Raw genomic sequence first — 25,484 nt, 5'->3', positions numbered from 1 at the left:
TGCTTTCAATATCTTGGCAATAGCTGGTACATTTCCTCTAATTGTTACTCAGAAGGTGCAAAAAGCAAGTACATTTACAAGGACACCAGCAGACAGCCATCTCAAAATCACCTCCAACAACAGACAAGGTGCAATATCACAGAAAACCTTGACATCTACTCGGCAATGTAGAACTAGGAACTACCTTGGCACGAAGCCGATTGTGTCAGTCAGCAGCCTACAAGTTATTTCAGCCTACCTTTGTCAGACTAATGGGTCCTGCTGATCCTGAAGATCTCAAGGACAGCTTTAACCTTTGAAGTAGTGGCTGGCTGCCAAGAGTGGCCCTTCATAAGACCGGCCAGTCATAAAGCAGAGATGGCCACAAAAGGACCCAGACAGCATAATTAATTATCACCACAGAGGAAAATCCTCCAGATTTGTTTCCACCATCCCAAAATTCCTCATGGAAATCAACTCAGGATGTGACATAGAATCATTAAGGTTGGAAAAACCCTCCAAGATCATCTGGTCCAACCATCCCCCTGCCACCAATGTCACCCACTGAACCATGTCCCCAAGCACCACGTCCAACCTTTCCTTGAACACCCCCAGGGACGGTGACTCCACCACCTCCCTGGGCAACCTGTCCCAGTGCCTGACTGCTCTTTCTGAGAAGAAATGTCTCCTCATTTCCAACCTGAACCTCCCCTGGCACAACTTGAGGTCATTCCCTCTAGTCCTGTCACTAGTTACCTGTGAGAAGAGGCCGACCCCCAGCTCCCCACAAGTTTCTTTGAGGGAGCTGTAGAGAGCAATAAGGTCTCCCCTGAGCCTCCTCCAGACTAAACAACCCCAGTGGTCCCTGTCCTTGTGCTGGGGGCCCCAGAGCTGAACGCAGGGCTCCAGGTGGGGTCTCACAAGAGCAGAGCAGAGGGGGAGAATCCCCTCCCTCACCCCGCTGGCCATGCTGCTTTTGATGCAGCCCAAGGTACAGGTGGCTTTCTGGGCTGCAAGCACACATTGCCAGCTCATGTTGAGTTTCTCATCCGCAAACACCCCTAGGTCCTTCTCCTCAGGGCTGCTCTCAATCCATTCTCTACCCAGCCTTTATTTGTGCTTGGGATTGCCTTGGCCCAGATGTAGAACCTTGCACTTGGCCTTGTTGAACTTCATGAGGTTTGCACAGGCCCACCTCTCAAGCCTATCAAGGTCCCTCTGGATGGCTTTAACTCCTTTAAAGCCAAGAAAAAACAGCCCACAAGAATGATGAAAAATGAAATCAAGATACAATGCACAGTAAAATTAAAACATTACAGTCTGGCTAAGCCCTCCATTTTTCATCAAGCATACAAGATTACCTTCTTTCTTCACGTAAGAACTGCACTTAACCAAAGCTAAGTCAATGCCCCTTTTGCCTTTAAAGAAGCTGAATATAGCCTGCCATTCAGAGCAAGGATTTCATTCAAAAACCCCAAACTCTCCAAAGCAAAGGCTACCACATGCTCGTCCACTACCAACGAACTATTCTATAAAAGCAGACCTGTTTTTGTTTAAGAACCTCACACAGCAGATCTACTATGAAACCTGCAATATCTCAGACAAATTTGACATAATCAGAAAGATGGGTACCTATGTTGATGGCTGTTTCCTGTTTGTCCCCTGTCAGAATCCATATCTTAATTTCAGCCTTCATTAGTGTGGCTATTGTTTCTGGAACACCTGCTTGCAGGCGGTCTTCAATAGCTGTAGCTCCAAGAAGCAGTAAATCCTGAAAGAAAGAATTTGAGGGATTGGTTTCTTAGGATAAATCTCTGTTTGGAACACTATCAAAAAGGGAATTAAAAACAACATGTTGTGCCTCATTGCTAATACAACATTTTGACAAGCGATACACACTACAGTAAATTTTTTGTGTGCCTATTCTACTTCCTCTGCATACAATTCACATTTCAAGAAGTATAGAATGGAACCCAGTGTTTATGATCAGAAAGATGGCAGCGTTTCAAGAACAATTAATTCAAGTTACACGACTCCAAAGCTATCCTATGGACGCATGTATATACACTAGAGCATTCTCTAATCACCGTAGGAACATGATGAGTCGTCACAGTTAATGTATTGCTTAATCTCACAAAACAAGAGTCACCTGGCATCACGGAGTTTAAACTAACTTCCCTCCTATAAGACGTCCACACAAACTGGACACAATTGCTCAAAGCAAAAATTATTTCAACTATTTGTGGATATAATCACTACATCTATGTAACAGAAATGGTATGAACATTCATCAATCCAAGTATCTGTAGTCTACATACAGATGCCTGCCAGAAAAGAATGCCTCATACAACAATTTAATACAATAGCATTAGCCATATTCATACGCAATTGTAAAGCGATTGCTTGAAGAGATTTGGCCGTGTTACAGGAAAATAAGTCAGGCAGACAAAAAAAAACTAAGAAATAAACCTTGTCAAAAGGCACGATCTATTCTGCCAATTTTAGCTTTAAAAGCATTTTTAATGATTGCTTAGACATGTAAACATGTCCAATTTAAAAGAAATTGATATAAATTTAGTTATATACCCCATTTCAGGGACTGAACAGAAATAACAACAGCTTCTCTTCTTCATAAGGTCTGGAATTTTTTAAAACAAACAAAAACAGATGAAGAGAACATCAGTGCAGCTCCAGTTTGTATGCACGCATAAAGAACTGAGGGGGAAGTTGTTATTCATACAGGTGTGTAGGCTGACGTTAATTGCAGGTCTTGACAAAACTTAATTTTTGTTATGAGACATTCAGCAAGTAAAGATAGTGGAATGAACTCCTGTAATCAATTTTCTTCAGCCTCCCGGTAAAACATTAGCCCTCTTAATACAAGCAACATTTGTAGGTAACAAATGCAGTCCAAGTGTGCAACTGCGGCTTGTCTTACGTTCCCAAACTCACTTGTTAAGTGATTACACGACAGCGCAACACTTGGCAAGGCCAAGCTGCCTGAGCAAGGTTACTCTTGCATCCGTTGAAGCCCTCTGAGCCATTTCACAGGTGCCCAAAGAAACCAGTTGAACTTTCTCTCCACCCATGCACCTGTACTATGATCCAGTGACCCCAGCATTTAGACTGAAAGTACCACTCCCACTCTTACTTAGGTCAGCATGTTAAAACAATGTATTTTTAATTACATCCGCATGACAGTTCTCTAGAAAAAAAATGCCTACAGACCAGAGAATTAATACAGTAAGCATCAACTCTGAGAAAAATCAAAGTTTCCAGTGCAATTCCCTGCTCACTCCTTGAGCAGCAAGCATTAACAAGAAAGGAACACAGACAATTTTTTTTCCTTCCAATATGCTACTACTAAGTCCCATACTGCAAATCTACAACCTACTCATGGATGCCCATTTTTCAAGATATTAAATTATGAAAGGAGGCACAAGGTAAATGGCCAAAAACTGTTTAAGGACTGAGAACACATCTTCAAGCTACAGAATCAACCCATGCTGACCAGTTGATCATCCACGACCATTCTTCACTTAAGTGAAAATGTAAGAGTATGAAAACACAGTGCAGCAGGAAGCAGAAAGCCAAAAAGCTATACAAATCTCCGAAATCAAGGCTTAGATAAGAACAGCGCTACCGGCCAGCCTACAGAAGATGACACAACAGACTTCAGTTTGAAAAGCAAGACCCAGTCTTCAACTGTTGCTTAGTGAGTTGCCGGAGTGTTTCTGCTACCCCATGAAATCTAGCTCATGTTGCATATGTCCTGTAATATTGTCTCAGTCTATGCAACTACAGGCCTCAGTGAACACATGGAAATGTTTAATGTCTAGAACAGCTTTCAAAAAACTTGAACTGTGACTGCCCTACAAAAAGGAACAAGTTTTTCTTCGTATGCGAGCTTGGTGCAGCGCACTGATTATATAGGTTCTGCTATGAAGTTAGACCAACCGTACACAGGTTGCTAATGAAGAATACAACTTCATTCTCGAAGAACTGAAAAGAACACTTTGTTAATCTGTGTAAGGACACATTCAATGGAAAAAAGACATGTATGGGAACCTGAATCTGACTCTCAAAAATGTCTTACCTTCTCAATGATCTCATAGCATTCTTCCAACTTCTGAGCTCTGTCTTTCAAAAGCGTACTGGTTTCATTGTAGATGTTCAACCACTCTCTGTAAGAATTTTCTGACAGATCTGCATAAGCAATGCACAAAGTCCTCAGACCTACAAAATGGAATACAGTGTAATTTTAGTGTGTGCAATGGCTGAGTATCAGCAAAATGGCTCAAACTCTAAATTCTAACCCTCTCACTGGAGTCCACAGGAGTTTTTAATGCTCGCTTTTGAAATCTGGATTCCAGACAACCTCCCTGTACATTTTTAAAGAGCCTGGATCATCTAGGTTATTAGTGTTGGTGCAAATCAAGATAGCTTAATGGACACAAACTTCTCCTTAATTTTCAGTATTGCAATCTAAGAATTACTGGAGCAAAAATGTATAATCTTTTATCTTTTTTGTTTACATATAAAACAAGCTTGGTTTACTTTTTCGTTCTGTTTAAAAAGCAAATTAAATAAAGAACTGGCTACATATGATTAGAGATATTACTCAGCCAAACACACTGCTCATTTTGCTTCTTTTTAGAAAGACTATTTTCTCCTTCAGTATATGCACGTAACTCCCATTACTAATGGGAGTTACACTTGCACAAAGGAGTAGCGATCAGGGCCTGTGATGTATGAAAAACATTTTATTAGACCACCAACAGAAATTAACATACAGAAGTAATGATTTTTTTGTTTTTCCTGGCATGAGTTAAGCAGAAAGCAGTACATGCCATAAGATACAAAGGTTTAATTACTGGGAATGTGGTAGTCTGAAAAAAAAAGGCTTTTTTTTTTTTTTTTAATAAACAATGGTTTCAGATTTAGGGATAAAATCATTACTTCGTGTTTTCACAATAACGCCAATATTTTATGCTACTGCAGAAAAGGGAACAAAGCCAAGTACTTCCCTGTGAACAGAGGTGGTATATGAGTCATAATCTGACATGGCCTCTAAGGCCTTAATCTTTGATATCCGGGTCTTCCAGGCTTCTCAGTATGTTCACATTATCCATCTGCTTCATACAGCCAAAGATTTTGTCATCTGACTTTTTACACCGGTAAAAATACCAGTTACGCCAATGAAACTGGGAAAGAGGACTCATGTCCCTTTTATCACTGATGCACAGAGCCCCATCTTCTCCTTCCAAATTCCATTTCTGTACTGAAATTGCACAGAAGCAGGGCACAAGCTTCCTTAGGTCTAGTTATCCTAGAGTTGCTATTCTGCTGCTACACACAACTTCTGAATTTATCTTTGTAACATCTTATTTGGCATCACAAAGCTTAGATAATGCAGAAATTTTGATAAATTCTTACGACGTACTGTGTGTCTCTTACCTTCTGTGGCGAAGTATTCAAGATGGCACAGTGTTTGCTCCATATACTGGGAATCTTTTGAAAGCCTCTCAAAAATTACATTGTCCTATTAAAACCAAATTCATTACAACAGAGTTAAGTCTACATATGAAGTTTCCACTTGTGTATTTACCAGCTCAAGTGAAGTTACCTGAGAGAACTTGCTTATATTAGAATCCAAGACTAAATTTAAAAGTAATGCATTTGGGTTTTAGAGACACTGGCTTAAATAATTATCTGGCCTGTGCCCAGTGGCAGAGATACTGCACCCACAGTAAATAATGGGGACGGAAGTATGCTCTGCCCTCCACACCCCTTGCCCCTAAAGTGGTCGCCCCCTCCCTCCCCATCAAACAGTACAGAACACTGCTTTCTGAATTAAGCAGCTACACTGATTTTTCAGACAATATGAGAGTCTGATCTTATTCAGTAATCACTACAGACCAGCACAGAAGGGCTTCTTGCAATTCTTTCTAGAAAAGATTCCCAGTGATGTTAAAAAGTATAAAAAAATAAATATACAAATTCAAAAATATGTTATATATTTTAAACATATTTTGAATAAAGTTAATAAATATGTAAAATTATGTTAAAATAGAAGATGGAAAAAATGAACAGGTTCTACCTCGACATTGCCTTGGAAACAGCCTTTCTCCTACAACTCTCTACCACTAAATCAAGTGACAATTAAATGCTTAATGACATGAATAACAGCTGCAATCAAAATGCAGCAGCATCACATATATCTAGAGTCTCTAGATTTTATTCTGTGACTACCAGAAGTTGCTACATATATATACAATACACAAACCCTAAATTTGCTTAAATATGTACTCTTCAGCTAACTAAGCATACAGGCCTACATCTATCACTGAATAGAGACAAGCATACAAAACAAGTAATTTATGATAAAAGCGTCACAACAGGATGTTTCCATCAGAATGTGGCAGGGTTCGTGTAGAACAGGCATTTCACTTAAAGTTTAGATGAGTGGTAGATGCAGCAGAACATATGGAACAAAACAACAGATTAAGGCAAAGTATTAGAGTATTAAACATTTGATCCTGCTCAAACCGAAGACTGCAAGAAGTTTTTGACTACAATTCTGTTTTCCATCCCTTCCACAGCCACACTACAAGAAACTGTTAACACAGGCATAGCAATAGCAGTGACTGAAGACAAACAGGTGCAGATCACTGAGGAGCTACCATGCACACAACTTTGAAGCACTGCAGAGCAAAAGTAGGCTTAATTCATTTCCACCACACTAGGATGAAGCTGGGACCATCTTTGCCAAATCAGGGGAGTTAAACTGAAGCAGCAGAGCAGTGCACCCAAACCTATGTTTCAGGACCAATTCAGGTAAACCAGATCTTTACCAGAACCCAGAAATAGTTTTCCATGTTGCAAAAAGCCATCTTCCCTCCCCATTTTCCACTGAAATCAGAACCATTCTCTGGCAGCAGCCAATGCTGGTTTTACAGCCTTTCTATTCTGTTAAGTTATTGCTCTTGTCAGTGAAGACAGAAGCACAACATGGTGCAAGCCATGATGACAAATAACAGCAGGTGCAGAGATGTGAGAGAGCCAGATCAAGAGCCAACCACTTGAGAACGAATGCTAGTATTAGATTCACACAACAGCATTTAGTCTAGTTCCTGAACTGCTACTGCACAGCTGGGTGAAATCCTGCCTTTGCTAAAGTAAAGGGTACTGCTCCCACTAGTTTCGGGATTTCACTTGGGTAGTAAATAGCCTAACAACCTTCCTGTCTGCAAAAGAAGTCAAAGGAGGAATTACAGCCCTCCTAAATCACTTGGCCCTAAACAAAAAGCCAACTGGTATTATGTATGAGACATGAAGTGCCAGCATCAGCCACAGCTGTTGAAACAATAACTGGTAGTATTAGCTCTCCATTGAAGTACCATAATTACTTACAGCCCCTTTGCAGTAGAGACGGAGTTGTCCTGCTGGAGTTCGAACAATCACTGACATTCTCTTCCTGTTACTATTGAAAGAAAAATATTTGTTTTCATTAGTTATATTGATGAGGATTAAGCCCTGGTCCAGCCGGTCAATTTTCTCAGATGCTCATAATGCATTGAGGATCAGGTGAGATGGAACAGCAGTAACTTAAGACCTCACTTTCCTAGACAGCGAGGAAAAACATTAAATTGCACATTTCCAGCTTGAGCCCTGTGGTTCCCATGGGCAAGCACTTGACCAGAATGCCTAGCCCTGCAGCCATACATGAGCAAGAACTTGGAAAAAAACAAGATGGCATAACAATCCCTTTGAAAGAAGAAGAGTCTCATTCACTCTCAGCTTTTTTCTTCTACCTCAAAGACAACAGTTTTGGGGAATCTGGCTAGAAATTGAAACATTAAGACTGAATTTCTATTATTTATAAGCACAACAGATATTGAAATAACTACCCACTGAGACACAGGAGCAGTTATTTAACTTTCTGGCTGAAAAGAATGCAGAACATGCAGAAATACAGAAAGGTATCAGTACAGACCAGCTCTTGAACTCCCTACCCTTCAAGGGCCGTGCATCAAGGCAGTCTTGGTATACCTTTATCTCGAAAATAAAGGTAAACGGTACCATGCCCCACACAGGTGTTTAATAGTGGAAGGGGGATATTTATTTATTTTTTTAAATAAATGTTGGAATTTCGCTTATCCACTTCTCCTTTAAAAGGAATACTGGAAACAAAACTGCAGCTTGCAAGAGGCAGAGGCAAGCTAATCAACTCTCTTCAAGAAAGCTTTTGAATACCAGTTTCTTCAGGGTTATCTGTAAGCATACTTGGATGCATCCCTGAAAGCATTCAAAGTCACGTTGGACAGGGCTTTGATCGACCTGATCTAGTGGAAGGTGTCTATGCCCATGGCAGGGGGGTTGCACTGTCTATCTTTAATGGTCTTTTCAAACACAAAACTTTTATGATTTGCCATAATCCTTTTCCTTATCCAAAGAAGGACTAACAAACAGATAGAAGCTAGGAGCAGAGGCACTCTCTTTCTCTTCCTGCAAATATGTACAGACAGATCAGAGTGTACAGCAATCCTCATTCTCAGAAGCTGCTCTGGCAGATCTAACCCCCTTTCTAGACTCAGAAGCCATTTATGCAAAAGTAAGCTCTTAGCATGTCTGATCAGATAAAACAGCCTTTCCTGATAGACTTCCTCAAGCAAATCTGAAAGGACAACAATCAACTAGGTCCAGAATTTCCACAGTAAACTAGTGACCCTGGGCAACTTCCATGTGCTTTTGGAATGGAATTACAGGAACTCCCTTGCTGGTTATTTGGGTAAGTTGGTAGAACTGGTCAGTTGGATAAGTTGGGAAGAACTAAGACAGCATTTCCTAAAAGTGCTGCACACAGGTTACAGATGCTCCTGTCTGTGGAGAGCAGTCAGCTTGTCAGAAACCCTGAAGGACTCTTCCAGCACTTGGTAGATATTTCCACAGGTAGCCTAAGCAGCTACATTTGGAATGAAAAGGTAAAAAGGAATGACAAGCAATCTTTATGATCTCTGTTGATGCAGAGGCCCGATGCAGCACACACAGCTTCTCACTACCCAAGCAGCAGCCTGATGAATTGAGTATGCTTGCAAGGCTTAGCTTTTCATAGCTGGGGTGCTTCCTACAAAGGGATGCCAAAAAGCCCTTCAGCAGGAGACTCCATCTGCTGAAATGAAACACATGCAATTTGCAAAAGCACTGGAAACACGCAATCTCAAATCATGCTCTTGAAGTAGACAAGTGACAAATGAGGAAATGAGGCACACAGTGACATTTCCACGGCAGCAACTTCACAGTAAACAAAGCTTGAGTGGCAGGGGAGATCTCCATGCTCACATTCCAACAGCTGCCACCAGGCACTATTTTGTAAGAAGCTCTTTTAGTCTTACACTGGAAATACAGAAACTTACCTGGAAAACTCCAGCACGTTAAGAATTTCAAAGGTTTTTTCTTTTCCCAGCTACAAAAACAAGACATACACTATTTTAAATACAGATTGCATGACATTTTTACACGTGTAAACTCATGAGTTACTTAAAGCATCTTTGCTTACACACTTTGATATAAATAAGCTGTGGTAATAGCTCCCTCTCCTGGTACAAGTGATGCAGAGCCTTATTTAATGAAGACACATTTAAGACTGACACCTGCCTTTTACTATTTTTATACCATTTCCGTCCTGAATTTTTGACAAAAACAGCGGTGATAACACACCAGTGTTTTTAGTTGTTGCAGAGCAGCGCTCACACAGACCAAGGACTGTTCAGCTCCTGGTGCTGCCCTGCCAGCGAGGTACCTGGGGGTGCCCAGGGAGCTGGGAGGGGACACAGCCAGGAGCTGGCCCAGACTGGCCAAAGGGGTGTGAGAACTCAAGTTTCTCACAGGGACATCCCACACTATGTGGTGTCACGCTCAGCAATAACAGCTGGGGTAAAGGAGGAGGAAGGCAGGGAGTGATGGCATTTGTCTTCCCAAGGAACCACTACGCGTAATGAGCCTTGCTTTCCTAACGTGGCTGAACACCTCTCTGCTGACAGGAAATAGCAAACAAATTCCTTTTTTGCTTTGCTTCTGCACACAGCTTTTGCTTTACCTAATAAACTGTCTGTATCTCAACCCAGGAGTTCTCACACTTTTGCCTTCTGATTCTCTCCCCCATCCCACCCAGAGAGAGCGCGCAAGTGGCTGGGTGGTGCTCAGCTGCCTGCCAGGGCTAAACCACATCATCACCTTACTCAGAAGATTATCTTACTTGGAAGAAAAAATCCATTTTATTAAAAGGAATTAAAGATTTAGAAGTACAGCAACTACTGAATACAACTAAGAGAAGAGGTGCCAGATGTGAATTTCCTTCCTAGGCAAGCGTGCTCCTTTGTGCTTCCCAGACAAGGGAAATATTTTTCAGGCACAACTGCTGTCATTTACCATATAAGCTTGCAGTTTCCTACTGCCCGTTCCACAGAGGACAGAGGACTTTGCATCTAAAATAGACTGAGACAACTTCCTGAACTGCGAAAACCTTTTGCACAGAGCTTACTAGAGGCCCTCCAAATGGCAGCTTCCAAGAACCATACAAGAGGCATTCACACTCTGCATCAGTCTGGCAGTCAGTGAGCCATGAACATCTACTTACCGCATCAATGATAACTGAATGTGGAGTCCTTCCTGTGAAGACATAACCCAGTTTTTTTGCTCCTTTCACTAAAGCCCCTTCATCTGTAAATACAGGAAAAACTTATATTTAGTATAGTACGTAAAGGAAGAAGCTTGCAAAGCCCACACCTAAATATGCCATATTATCAAAACAGAAGCTGTTTGCCATGTATTCCAACTTCGTATCTAACTGCTCCAGTAGCTCTGCACACACTTTCACAAGAACATTCACATTTTTCTCCTACAAAGGCCATTTAAGATCAATTAGACCAAGTTCAAATTCAATCCGTATAAAATGTCCTGTAATTACTGAAGCATTAAGCTCTATCGTTGTGAAGGAGCCGTAGTTCTCTTCTGCATGAAAAAAAGGGAAATCCCTGTTCTGAAAGCAAGATCAAAGCCGTGTTGCTCTACATTCCTCAAACACGTCTTTGATCCATTTCCTGCTGTAATGGCACAAAGTTCTTGTCCTACAGAAATACAGTACTGTCTTCTGGACACTGAGCTGGGCACTGTCATTAAGAGCTCAAATAACTAAGCTGAAACTAGAGCCACCACCTCTAGCAGGTACTTGCACAGCATTGCTAAGGAGCAAGTGGCATCAAGCCCAAACACCAGGTAAGTGCCCAGCTCAAGTGACCCTCATGTCTCTAACAGCTCCCTTGGTCTTCTCACAGCTCATTAACACCGTGAGACCAGAGCTGCCCTACATGGCCTCCTTACCCAGCTCCTGCAGCACTCTATTAAGATATAAATAGGAAGCATTACTGCCTCTTCACTAAATCACTACAAAAATTTTGGAAATATCCACAGTAATGGAAATAATTTGATGGGGAGCAGCGTTCTGCTGTTCTGCTTTTGGCATTCTTTACCTCTTTCAGTGCTTCTGCGCTTCCTGAAAGAAGGAAAAAATGGGTGAAGGGCAGGCCTGGATATGGCCAAGACTCTGCTCTTTAGTGTACTGTGTCCTGTTTCAGAACCTTTTATCTGCTTAGAACAACATGGGAAGCTACTAGATCAAGAAACATACATAAATTTGCACTCATACCAAATAGATCAGGTAACTGCACATGGAGAAACAAATCAGTACTTCTACTTGTAGATAGGGAAGACAAGTCACTAAGTTTTTATTTTGCTCTTCACCTCTGCAGAAAGAAGCCAGAGAAGACCTCCTGAGAGCACAAGGGATGATAAGCCCTGCCTAGCCCTACAGAAACACAATGGGACTTAATTAACAGCAGTTTTGCAGTAGACATTAAAAGCAGTGTGCACTGATGACAGAAAGTGGCAGGTAGCATCATGGAAAACATCTGGCTTTTAAAATTAATAATCTTTTCAGAAGTTCTGGACATTCCTTCCATCCCCATCCATCCGCTTCTGTTCCCTCACTCCTTCTCTCCCAAAAAAAGAAAGCAGCAACCAACCTGGAGAGGATGCCTGGTAGATTATTTTATTTCCTTGTCTCTCGGGAACAACAGTATGACACACGGCCAGCAGAGTGAGGAATTCCTGTATGTGCACAGCTGTGGGCTAAACACAACATCAGGAAAGTCAGTTTTACTATGAGACGCAGAGGCAGCTGTCCCCTGGCCTGAGAAGATGACCTCTTAGACCACAGAAAATAAAAATAAAAAACGATCTATTTCCTATTTTAGTTGTCTCATCATCTCCAGAACATCAATACAGCAGTTAGAGGCCAGCATTAGCCAACTCTAATGATAAGCATCAGCTAAACTACAGAAACCTGTGAAGCCCCCAGCTCCCAAATACAAAAGTAGCCCTTCTGTAGCACCCCTTGCTTCATATATGCAAAGATATCCACTATAAGATTCTGATGATAGCCAAGCGACAGGATCTACTACGACTTCGGTAGCTTCCATGACAGTTTTTAATAGATTCAGAGTAACCACACCAGAATTCAACTCATTGCAGCCGCACCCTGAGTGAAAAATTTCCAGAGCAGACAGCTGCTGCTTAACCAGCAGAAGGCACCATCATGTGTCATTACACAGGAACACATCATCCAGCCAAGCAAAAATTTGATCAATGGTCCCTACGTGCTGAGCATCACAAAAACATGAAACACAAAATGTTGTTCACAGGCTGTGTAGTCGCCGGTCGTGTCTACAACTCTGAAAATGTCGCAGCACTTAGTCACAGGCCTCTGATTAGCTACAACTGCCAGAATTTGCTGCAGTGACTTAAAATAAAGTCTCCCACCCCATTCTTGCCTGCTTTCCACCCCTCCCCTCTCGCACAGCATTTCCAGTCTCACAGCAGTCAGGAATGGCACTCAACTGCCCAGCTCACAACCCAGCACATTAGGTTCATCCACAGTTCACGCAGAATTTCTTTGCTAAAACAGTTGGCTGAAACTGCTTCTGTTCGACTCTGCTCTAGCCATTAGAGCAGAGAGCTATAGACCAGTTGGCCGGCAGCTCCCTCACGAGGGGAGCGGAGGGGCAGGCGCTGAGCTCTGCTCTCTGGGGACAGCGACGGGACCCGAGGGAACGGCATGGGGCTGGGACAGGGGAGGGTCAGGCTGGGGGTTAGGGAAAGGTTCTGCACCCAGAGGGTGTTCGGGCACTGGGACAGCGGTCCAGAGTACCAAGAGTTCAAGAATCATTTGGACAATGTTCTTGGACACATGGTCTGATTTTGGGGTGGTCCTGTGTGGAGCCAGGAGTTGGACTCCGTGGTCCTTCAACTCGGGATATTCTATGGACATATAATTCTAGTAGGTCTACCTTTGCAGAAACCCCCAAAGTCATCATTTGCAGTTGAACTTGTAAACTTTCACTAGAATTTCTGCGTATGAAAATGCCACCTAGTTTCCAAAGTTCTCATTAGCATAGCATATTTTATAGGTACTTTCACTTAACAGAGCCACTATAAAGAGCTCTTAGCAAGAGCTGTTAGCACAACATCAGGCCAAAAGAAACACTATTGTAATAGTAAAAACAAGATCTGATGTAGAAAGACATCAACTTTAAAGTTCTTCTTCTACAAGACTGTAGTAAAATGGGGAAACTGTTGGGTTTCTTTGTTTTTGTTTTTGTCTTTGTTTTTATTTATTTAATGTACAGAACACAACCTACATACTTGTACGACAGATTCACTAGCGAAAACAGGATTTCTGTTAGCAGAAATTACTACAGAAGCCAGTGAACAGTGGCAACTAACACATGCTGTGTTAACGCGTCTAAACAAGAAGTAAGCACATCAGAAAAAGGAAATGTAATGAAGTCAGACTGCAGAGCCAATGTCCACACTCTTGTTGTACTTCACATATTTTGAAAAAATATGATAAAGGAAGTAACTTCACAGACCTTTATCTTTGCACACATGCTACTGAATTGTATTGTCACATGTCACTGAAGTAACAACCATCGCTTTTGACAGGCTGGAGTGCAGAGGCTGTGTTCAGGAAAATGAAAGATTACACATCATCAGGAGCGAGAGAAATAGCAAGTCCACAGCAAATTGCTGGTCAGGAGGTTACTGCTGCTTCGTTATTTCCAGTGAAAGCAATGAAAGACCTTCATCTCCACAAAATGAACAGCCTGCCAGATTCTCATTTCAGCAACCACTGCTGCAGACCTTTGATGTCCTCCTTACAAGTGTATCACCTAGCCTCCTGCATGCTTTCATGCTACATGTTCTATCAGCTAGAAACAACCTGGCTCTGCTGATGCCATTGATTTTACTCCTTCCCACATATATATATTTCTGCTGTCGAGGCAGCAGTGCAGTTTGTTGCTGTTTTGGTATATTCACAGCTCATAATGGACTACATGGCAGCCTTCCAAATCTGTAGCAGCAGATCAGCAGGCAGAGGCCCAGCTTATCATGTCAGCTCCCTCACACAGCTGTCATTTGTTACCTATCTGCATTGCTCCAACACTGACACAATATTTATTGCACTGGCATCAATCAGGGTCGAGTGTTCAAATAATTGCTTCAGAGCTGTTAAAAAACGACCTCGTGGTCATACTGGCTTTTGTGATCACACTGGCTTTTGTGATCACACATCCCTTGCACCATGCGAAGTTTAACCCCAGCATACGATCAGTTAACCTGCTCGACTTACTCTTGCTTTATTATTTATTTTCCTCTATTAAAGCAAACCTCTGCAATTTTGCTAATCAAATTCTTACTGATTGTCTCTGTGAGGCATTCCTTGCCTGCTTTTTGTTTTCTTTAAGCTCAGCTCTATTTTCCTTCTCCACTGATCTGCAGCAGAAGCAAAGGTTTCACAGGTCAGTCTCGTGTTCCTCTGCCCATAGGTACCTTGCAATCTAGGTTCCTTCTTTCCACCATTTTTCTCCCTGAGTACCAACAGCTCTGAATAAAAGCTACTGCTTCTCTTGGAACAAGGTCAGTGTGGAACACCTGGTCTATAACCTCCTGCATCAGCGACATATCCCACTGATTAAACATAATTTGCATGCTTCCCCTACAAGCTGAGAACTGCAGACATGTTGAGACATGGCTTCCTATTTCTGGAAGCAGCTTGTGGATTGTTATCTACAAAGCATGATCTACAATGAAAGCAGAGTTGCCTTATCTAGAAGACACAGCATTATCCATCGTGGAGCAGGGCACAGACCACTGGTCAGGAAATATTATCAGAAGTTCTCATCCCTTTGCATAAGGTGCTCTTCCTTACGCAGAGGGAACAAACGACGAGATGAAACTCAGTCTTCTGGGGAGCAAGTTGTACTCTGCAGAGCTACATATCTGCATGCCACGCAGTTATCTGGGTCTCCTCACTCCTAAGGAGTGAAACTGCATCATTCTAGCGAGCTACTCACAGGCAGAAGTTACTAGGAATTTATATGTAAAGTTAAAGATTACATTTAATCTCTATTCATTTCTAGCAGCACCAGATCAGTCTCTCCATGATATTCCCAGATGAGCTGGACTGATACGTTTCTGAGCAAGCGGCCTAGAAATGGACAGCAAGATATTAAGGCACGGTCTAACAACTTGACCTTGCTACTTTGAGTAAGTATGGCACCAAGGACAGCTAGTAAAATACTTATCCATTCATTAACAGAAAGAATTATGACTCACCTTCTTAAAGAGATATAAAAAAGTGATCTTCCTACTGTTTTGTTCATTAAAATATTTTGAGAATAGTTGAGGAACCAGTCACGTTGGGCACCTGTACAACAGTGAAGCTGGTAAGGTTGGAGGCAATATTCCAGGAAAAGACTCAATATTCCAGGAATATTCAATATTCCAGGAAGAAGACTCAAGGAACACATTAACTGGCACTGGCAGATTGATAGTTAAATGCAACTTTATCTTGCCCAAACCACTGAAGAATGACCAATGATTAAGATATGGCCTTGTACTCGAGTAAAAGAAAAATGCTCAAGACCCATACACTGCAAGGTCAAAAGTTAAGAGTGAAAAGTATTTCTTGCCAAGCGACAACAATTTCTGAGCTATAAAATGATGCATTTGGACAGTTTTACAGGCAACAGTTACTTGCTGAATTAAAGCCTCCCAGAGGTTCTTACCACCTAAATGGTGAGATTCCTACTGTATTTAAATTCTAGTTTTTCATCCCAGTAAGTAGTGGTATGCTTTTCTTGTTCTCCTTTCCTAAGGAAATAAGAATCATCTTACTACAGCGGTGACTTCAACAAAGTCTGATGGACTAAAAGCCTCGGTTCCCACACACTTCATAAAATTAAGCAGACATTGGGGAGATGTAAATGAACACTTTCACTGAAGCGAAGGCTCTACATGAGCACAGGGGTTAGCTGTTCTGTCTGGCCAACTGCTAAACTACTCATCGCACATACTCACTGAATGAATTCATACATATGTAGCTACTCCACGGGCTTGCTTCTTGTCCAAGTGGTAATTTGGGGGCCAGAGAAGAGAGCTGAGATGAGAACTGGAATTAGCAGAGGAAGTTAGGAAAGAATCCAGGGAGACAGAGGAGACTAGGCCAAGATCCAAGGTTATGAATCTTTACTTCTTGACCATCTTCCTTGCAGTCTTCACAGGCAGATGCAAAGGGGGGGGGGGGGGGTGTTAGAAATCCTGCATCTCCACTCTCAGTTTATTCACAATGTATGTGCAACTCAAGCACTAGGATAAAAAATGCTTTGCTTAATCACCAAACATTCTTTTAAGTCTTTGGAAATACTTGCTGTTTTCTTACTCTAATAGCTTACAGCATTTTCCCTATAGAAACAAGGCAGCATCATATTCTTGGCTCTGTCACACAGTTCATCCATCCAACAGAAGCTGCTACTAAAAAGGCACAGGCAGACAAACCTAGGTACTTTCTTCTACACTAAAAGCCCAGAGAAACCAAGAACCTCCACACCTTTTTCAGAAGTTATTTTTCCTTGGAGCACTTCCTACAGGGCAATAATTCTTAGCCATCAATCAGTCCTTATAAAGCAGTGGCCAAATAGAGCTATGAAACTTAGAGGTGCTGCACGATGCTAAAAATCTTCCTACCAGATGGAAGACAGTCTCACGAGGAGAAGAAATACATTATATTTTTATTTTTCACTTGGAAAGAAAATTACTTGGCACTCAGACAGCTCTAAACTAACACACGCAAGTGGACTGAAAAAAAATACAATCTTCAAGACCAGAGTAGTGAGTAGTTATTGAGTGTTTGTGGAAGATATCAGACAGACAGCTCCATCTGCAAAAAGGCAAATGTTTAAAGGGAATTCATTGCCCAGCTAAGTACAGCAGCATCTGACCCCACAGGGCTGCTTGTATTAGAAGATCCATTTCATTACCTCAGTTCCCTTAATGGCTGAAGATTGTCACACAAATTCAAATAGCATCTGCATGTATCAACTAGCTATGAAAACTAAGACGCTAAAGAGATTTATGTAGGAGACAATTTGTACACTGCCATAAAGCAAAGGGCTAGAAACATGTGAGTATTCACTCTCCCACTATCCTGTAGTCCAGCCCTCACATCATTGATGCGGTTTGACAAACAGACCTGGATTTTATAAGAATGCAAGAACTGCATGCAACACTTTTCTTAGGTCTTATGCCAAATCATCACTTGTCAGTGGGCGGCTTCCATCTCTCCAGTACAGTCGAGCGACACACAAGATGACTTCTCTGTAGACCCCTAAAAGCAACAGCTAGTGAGTAAGAGCCCAAGCATACATTATCTGTAGGCTGCGCCTAAATCAGTAGTCTTTAATGCAGAACTTGGAACGCGCAACTACCACAAACCCTAACTGTAGCTACATATTAACAAATGGAACACAGGAACAGGAGATAACCCACATCTTGGCTGCAAGTGCTCTGCTGATCTGCACTGCAGTGTCTTTCTGGTGCAGATGACTGCAAAAGCCATGCAGGAAGCCACTATATTATCCTGAGAGGGCCATCTTCCTGAAGGTCAGGTAACAGGAGCCATCTTCAGGCTCTGTCACCTTGAGGAATATACTGCAATGCACAGTAATTAAATATTCCTTCAGACATATGCATCATGTTGCATTTCAAGTTTTTAAGTACTGTAAAGCAAAGCAGAAAGCACAGCTTTGAACAGTATGTTGTAGCTTTTTTTCAGATGCTCATACTAAACTTCGCCAGCCCAGTTACACAAGTTACACTGTTTAACAAGAACAGCCAGCTATCAAAGTTAGTCACTTGAGCTTGCATTTCAGACAATGTCCATGTCCCCTACTGTGGGACAACTTCTGCAGACTAGAACGGTTGTGCTTTTTTTTTTTTTTTTAATGCAAGCAATGTAAATTGTCATGTGTGCAGTCAGATGCTTCGTAGGTACACATTTTCTGCATAATGGAATTGATAGTCCTGAGGACAGCCCGTTCAGACACAATCATTTAGGCTAAAGTTAACCATCACTTGAAGTCTCAGCCATTGCAAGCTTAAGCTTGCAATCAAGCCTTCATTTCTTATGTCCTTTCCATAATTTCCCTCATTTGCAGTATTTGAAGCAGGTCTCAACAGAACCACTTTGTAATGCCTTGGAGTATTGTTAAAAATGGTATTTTAACAGGAAGGTTAACAGGAGGGATGTTTGAACAGTCTGCAAATCAAAGTTGATAATAAGTCATTTTTCTTTTAAAGGTTTATGATTTCTAACATAAATTCCTACAAGACACCATCTTCCATATACTACAGTATACGAAGCTGTTTTATAGCTAGCTGGTACTCATACTCAGTGTCATTGTTTCTTCAGTTCAGTAGTAAGCCAAGTGGTCAGGAAGGGGTTGGAGGAAACTATTTTGTTTCCTATTTACCTCTGCTTTCATCTGTTTTATGGCACACCTGTAGAGCAAGCAATCACACAAGCAGATTTGTTGAGCATTCAATTCCAGACAGACTGCTAACAGGGTGTTCAAAAGACACGTGACATTCAAGAACTGGACTTACGTGGTCATTTTCAATGTTTTGCAGCAGTCTTGGGTCATCAAATTCACATGACTCACTGGTCGAAGGAGGTAGCTGGCTGTGGAGCAAGACAAGACAAATATAACAATGTCAGCATTTCCATTCTTAATCATCTATTTCTATTACTTGATCTATATCGTTGGAGACAAAACTAAAATAAAAATCCACTGTCCTTGCAAGTATTGTGAAAAAAAATCATATGACCAACACACAAAACGCTGAAAATGAGCAATAGTTTCTTCAGAACACCAACAAGAAGCCTAAAACAGTTATGCTTAGAAGTGCATTTCAAGATTCAAGTGTCAGCACACTTCCTAGGACAGATGTAGCAGGAACAGCTTTTAAATGTTCTTAAAACACATAAATAAAAAGTCAACTTGAAATCAAGATAGGCCAAAGATCAATATCCCTAAGCTTCCTCTCTAGTCAGTGAGTTTTGCTTTAAATTGATCCCTGGAGGATTTTAAGGCCAAGTACTCCAAATTACTATCTGGAAGAAACTCTTCAACCGAAGAGGAAGCATGAAGAAGTATAAAGGAGAGAAAAGATGGCAATGAAGAAAGCGGCAGCACAGAAGAGAGGCGTTCACAGAAATTGCATCTCAGCGGAAGTAATATATCGTATCACCTTCTTCCTAAAAGGTGATCATGGAAATTAGCAGGATCACTAGAGAAGTTTAAGAGCTCATCAGGAAGTAGTTTCCAACAGTGGTATACATGGTACAACATAGTACAGTGACACCTCCTGCATAACACTTCCTTTTAGGTTTTCACTCCAGTCTGTGGAGTGGTAGAGACTCTTCACCTGTATTCCTTAAATCTGAGTAAGAGTGCTTCTCTTGACATACAATCACAGAATGGTTTGGGTTGGAAGGGACCGTAAGATCATCAAATTCCAACCCCCCTGCCATGGGCAGGGACACCTCCCACCACACCAGGTTGCCCAAAGCCCCATCCAGCCTGGCCTTGAACACCTCCAGGGATGGGGCATCCACAGCTTCTCTGGGCAGCCTGACCCTGGGCCTCACCACCCTCACAGTAAATGACATGAGACATTGCCACATCTAGTTTATCTATTAAAACATAATATTTTAACGAAGAGGTTCTTTTATTTTCCTTGTCAGCTTTGAACCTAGTGATGCCAATGATTAACAGCACACTCAAATCGAGAGACTGATTGTAAAGGTTACTCTTACCTTGTAACTTGGATGTTGGCAACTGTAAATAAGCACTGCATTAGCATGCATGCAAGCCAGCCCAGCCACTGTGTATCCCCCCACCTTCCCTTCTCCCATCATCTTTCCTCCGTGCAAAGAAGTTGTGTCACCACCCACTAGCTCTGCACAAAATGCTTTTCCAGTAGGAGCCTCTACACAAACACATTGTTCCCTCAGGCTTCTTGCTGTTTCAAATTTGAAAGCAGTCTGTTTATATAGATCGTCTATACAAAATAAAATATCTTCGACTATATTTACCTAAAGTCTTCTGATGAACGTTCTCTTTCCAACTCTGGAAAGTGACTGAGGAGTAGGAGGAAGAAAAAAGAACATTTATTCCACTTTGCAAACTAGAAGTAGATAGATGGCAGATCAATGAGTCATCTTACATACAAACACACACTGGAACCATGAGTTCAGCTGTTCAAATGCTTAAATCAAGTTCTCTACCTTCTGAGGTATCTAACTTAGCTACTATGAAACTCAAAGGCTAATTGGAATGGAGATCTTAAGACTAGTCTTTTATAATTTAGCACAGACAAAAAAATACAGTACTGGAGAGTCAAAAAGCCAAGTGCTATGAAATACCGGTGTGACTGAAAGGGATCCTTTTGATAAAAACAGAACAAAAACAGTTGAAGTGTGCATCCCTCCTGTGCATGGAATATTCAGCTCTTGCTTTTTGACAACTACAATTACAGTTATATTGCTGTAGTGAAATCCTGGTTATCTGAGCAAGTCACAGAAGCACGACTGATGATTACTGTCTTTAGGCTTCACCTTCTTCCCTCTGGAAAGGGTCAGAAATTTAGTACTTCTGGTTTAGTTTAATTTACAATCAGACAAGTTAAGAAGCAAAAAAGATTTCTCTTCTCATGTAAAGTATTCTCCAGGTTTGCATTTCAGTTTTGGTTGCAGGACATGAAAATGAAAGCTTTAAACTGTGACCGTAAAATATGCTGCAACGTAAACTGAACAGAATGTTCTAATCCTGTTCTGATATCAAAGTATGTATCATCAACATGCACATACTTAGCTATAGAGTTTCTAAAGGCATACCTACCCATATGTCACTCCAGCAATACTGCATTTCTTGAAGTTCATGATATTACACGTTAGCGTACCTGTTTTATCAGAAAACAGGTATTTTACCTGGAAGAAAAAAAGCCTAATTTTAACTTGCAAAGTAACAAAAACTGAAACAAGCAGAAAACACATGAAGTTTCAGAAAAATTCTGGAAGAGACATAAGACCCGGAAATATCATAGTATTGGCCAACACAGGTTTATTACAGCTTGGTTTGTTGTACTAAAGCGAAACAAAAAAACAATCAGGAAAACAATAATGGCATTATTTCTTATTTATGTGTAAATGAATCAATGCCCAAGAAGTAGGTATCAATTGCCAAGGCTCCAGTGTATGGATGTACTGGCTTACACTACTTGAACGTTCACTGAATCTTTCAGCTGTATTAACATTATACAGAAAGTCTGAAATTGCAGTAAATAGTTTTTCATGTTCTTGAAGAACTGGTCGAGTTGAACACTGAAGAAATTCTGTTTTCTAAAGATCACCATGTGTTTTTCTCCCCTACACCCACAAACACTACTCTGCAAGGAATATCCTCAAATGGTATTTCACAGGCAAGCGTAAGCTTTTTCTGTTATCCACGAGCCAGTCCTGAAGTCAGAAACGCACAGCCATCATCAGCTGTGCAAGCCAGAAATCAAAGTGGGTACCTAAAATCTGAGGAGCTTTGAGTTATTGATAATTCTGACATATACCAAAATTTTAAAACACACCTGATCAAGTAGTTCAGTTAATGAATCCACAAATTCAGACTACTTGCAAGGAATCAATGGTGAGCTATTTCTGAAAACATCTTAAGGGCCAACTAGATACGTTACACCATATCATATATTTAATTTCAGGCAAAAGGAAACCTTCAAATTACAGTAGTAACTTCACAACGAAGCAGTGCAAATACAAATCAGATTTTAACAGTCCTAAGGAAAAGCCCCATCTAATTAAACAGCATGGTTACTGACGGTTTTCCTGACAAGCTGGAGACAATAATTATATGTTTGGCATGCATACATTGTCTCCAGGATGAAGTACATAGGAACTTCAAAGTTCATGTGGTCCAGTCACATACTTACGATTTTGGTGGTCAAAGAAAAAAGCTAGCATTTCTCAATGGTACTAAAAAACTACAATGGCAAAGTTGTGTTTTGCAGTAGCCTTGTTTTGGGAAACCCTTCCACTTTGAAAACCTCACTTGCAGAATTGTGCAGTATTTGCAGTAAATATCTTACAACTACAAGTTAATGTACAATAATAATTACATGAGAAGAAAATAGAAACGTTTGTCAAGGAACACAATGTGAATTAAAATTAAAACTGCATCTTTTTTGACTCGCTTTTCTTGTGAGGCAGTCAGAATCACAAAGAACTAAGAAAGGCTAAGGCTATTCTGGCCTGCTCTTCAGCCAAGCTTAGTCCTGCACATCTTGTTTTCGTACACAGAGTTCAATGATGAAGTCATATTAGAGCAAAGGCAGAAAAAAAAAAAAAATCAGTCTCCAGGCTTATAACTGCTTTTATGACCTTGAATTTATCCTGTGATGTCTCATACCAGTAAGACCTGGACTAACGAAAGTAAAGAAGTTCTATTAACCTGAGCCACAGTGCAACAGAATACGACATAGTTCACAGCATTCATTCACACCTTCCATCTTTCCAAGTCACAGAACAACATTATACATACCAAAGATTTTTCTTACCTGCCCAAGTTCCTCATTAAGGTTTGAGGTTCTGGCCATTGCAGGTGTGTCTGTCTCAGGATAGTACATATCTATGTCCTGAAATGAGAGCAAAGTCAGACCCATGCTAAGAAAATTAAACACTGAAGTCTCCAGTCTTCTTGTGTTCAGCTCCAACTTAGCTTGACTGACTTAACTCCATGGGTGGAAGTTCTGACAAAGAGCAACCAAGCCAATTAGCAGTGCTTTCTTTCCCAGGGGTACCTCTTTACTGCATAAACAGGAGAAAAGTCTGACTCAAATAACGGTAGTTTGGTCTTTTCTTCATTGCACCCCTAGCTTAAGAATTAAATACAATGGGAAGAAGTTCTAACAGGCCACTCTAAATATAGATCTTAAGTTACAGGAACAATACAATTTACTCCACCCCAAGATTAAAGAGACAATTAGTGACTTAGTAAAATCAACTCTTAATTACTATATTTAATTGGAAGGGTAAACAAAATAGCTGCTATAAGCAGTTCAGAAAACACACACAAACTAGATCTTATATACTTGCATTTTAGAGGAACCTCTCTATCTTTACTGAAAGTCCAAGAATTAATGCATACCAAGACCAGGAATGTTTCTCTTCCACTTGTTACAGTTGAGCTTAAGAGACATCACTGAAGTATTTTCAGTACATAAGCAAAGAGAAACACTTTGAAGTCAGAGCTTGCCTGAACGGAGGTATCACCATTTTGTAACATAAGGCACCACCAACTCATCTCCTCAGAGAAACATCACGACTCGTACCATGGTGGACCTGACTACCAGCCTCAGGGTTTAAAAAAAACACAAACAAGTTTAGTCTTTCCTTCTGCTGTGGCCAAGAGAAGCTACAGGGTACCAAGGAGTTTTCAAAAGCTATTTACCAACCATGAATGAGTCTGCTGAATGATTTTTCCCATCTTGAAAGCCCAAAATATACAAAAGCAATTATTTGTACAGGAGAGCTTCCTACAACTACATCTTGTCATTTCTTAGTGAACATAGCACAAATTAGATCTTCTGAACTTCTCCCTGCCTTTCCCAGAAGTTGCATCGGGAAGTCACCAAAAAGTCTGGTAAAGACTTCAAGTTTTTAATGTAACTTTGCCAAAGCGATGTTAATATGTCTAGTCTTGTTACTTACCCAATTTATAAAAAGAGCCTGAGTAAATTTGACAACTTCCAATGTCACCAGAAGACTGATTGGAATAAGGTTGTTGTACAAGATTATAAATGTCAGCAGATTGTATCCAAAGTTGACAGACAGCATTTCTGTGGACCAAAAGACATATAATATCACACAGATGGTAGAAATCTAATTGACACAGTATAGGGGCAATCATCTTTCTGTAGTTGGCCTGATATTATTTAGTAGCACTAAAATAACCACCAAGTGTGTTAAGGCTTACCAAAAGGGCCTTTTCAATATTGATTTCAATATTATATATATATATAAAAACACCCAAAGAACACGCGCCTGGAGACACAGCATACCACGTCAGATGAAGAAGAGCAAGATTGGTGAGGATACGTATTAGAGATCAGAACACTTGCTGAATATTTTTTGCTGAACAGATGGCAAGATGTATGATGTTCCACACTATAACCCAAATTTAGTGATTTATCCGTGTCCTGGTTCCAGTTAGGACAGAGTTAATGTTCCCTCATAGTAGCTGGTAGGGTGCTATGTTTTGGATTAGGATGAGAAGAGCGCTGATAACATGCTGATGTTTTAATTGTTGCAGAGCAGTGTTTACACCAGGCCAAGGACTTTTCGGCTTCTCGCTCTGTCCTGCCAGCGAGCAGGCTGGGGGTGCAGCAGGAGCTGGGAGGGGACAGACCCAGGACAGCTGACCCAAACTGGCCAAAGGGGTATTCCATACCATCTGACGTCATGCTAAACAATATATAGGGGTGGCTGGCCGGGGTGGGGGGCCGGCTGCTCGGGGATAGGCTGGGCATCGGTCAGCGGGTGGTGAGCAATTGCATTGTGCATCACTTGTTTTCTTACACATTATTATTGTTAATACTATTACCATTATCACTATTATTATTATTATTGTTATTATTATTTTCCTGTCTTAATAAACTGTCTTTATCTCAACTCACAGGCTTCACTTTCCCGTTTCTCTCCCCCCATCCCAGAGAGGGAGGGGGGAGGGTGAGCGAACGGCTGTGTGGTGTTTAGCTGCCAGCCGGGTTAAACCACAACAGTCTTTTTGGCGCCCAACGTGGGGCCCGAAGGGTTGAGATATCGACAAATCTGACCAGAGTGTGTTAAACTAAAATTGGTATAAGTATTGGACCTGCTTAATAGTTGCTAGTCACGATGTTGATTGCCTTAATCTCCAGTCTGCTGTACCTGTATTCCAAATTGAGTTTTATGGTGCGTTACTTTCTGTATGTGCTCCCTGTTG

At 41.1% G+C, this 25,484-nt stretch overlaps 1 protein-coding gene across 10 annotated transcripts in view; it reads right to left on the bottom strand.

Annotated features, from left to right (window-relative positions):
- ATP8A2 (ATPase phospholipid transporting 8A2) overlaps positions 1-25,484 on the bottom strand; it is a 330,601-nt gene that overhangs the window by 233,339 nt on the left and 71,778 nt on the right. For all 10 annotated transcript variants that reach the window (XM_066989757.1, XM_066989758.1, XM_048072745.2 and 7 more), the window contains 12 exons: positions 24,212-24,339; positions 23,059-23,136; positions 21,339-21,427; positions 20,534-20,578; positions 19,042-19,117; positions 12,063-12,168; positions 10,619-10,701; positions 9,396-9,445; positions 7,393-7,462; positions 5,437-5,521; positions 4,076-4,215; positions 1,612-1,750 (listed from right to left, as the gene is read on the bottom strand). In XM_066989757.1, the coding sequence (XP_066845858.1) occupies positions 1,612-1,750; positions 4,076-4,215; positions 5,437-5,521; positions 7,393-7,462; positions 9,396-9,445; positions 10,619-10,701; positions 12,063-12,168; positions 19,042-19,117; positions 20,534-20,578; positions 21,339-21,427; positions 23,059-23,136; positions 24,212-24,339 (1,089 nt within the window). The remainder of the gene's footprint in view (positions 1-1,611; positions 1,751-4,075; positions 4,216-5,436; positions 5,522-7,392; positions 7,463-9,395; positions 9,446-10,618; positions 10,702-12,062; positions 12,169-19,041; positions 19,118-20,533; positions 20,579-21,338; positions 21,428-23,058; positions 23,137-24,211; positions 24,340-25,484) is intronic.

The sequence above is a fragment of the Anser cygnoides genome, chromosome 1 (assembly GCF_040182565.1).
Source record: "Anser cygnoides isolate HZ-2024a breed goose chromosome 1, Taihu_goose_T2T_genome, whole genome shotgun sequence".
Lineage (NCBI taxonomy): Eukaryota > Metazoa > Chordata > Aves > Anseriformes > Anatidae > Anser > Anser cygnoides.
Note: the sequence above shows the minus strand (reverse complement) of the source record. Positions and strands in the feature narration are given on the sequence as shown.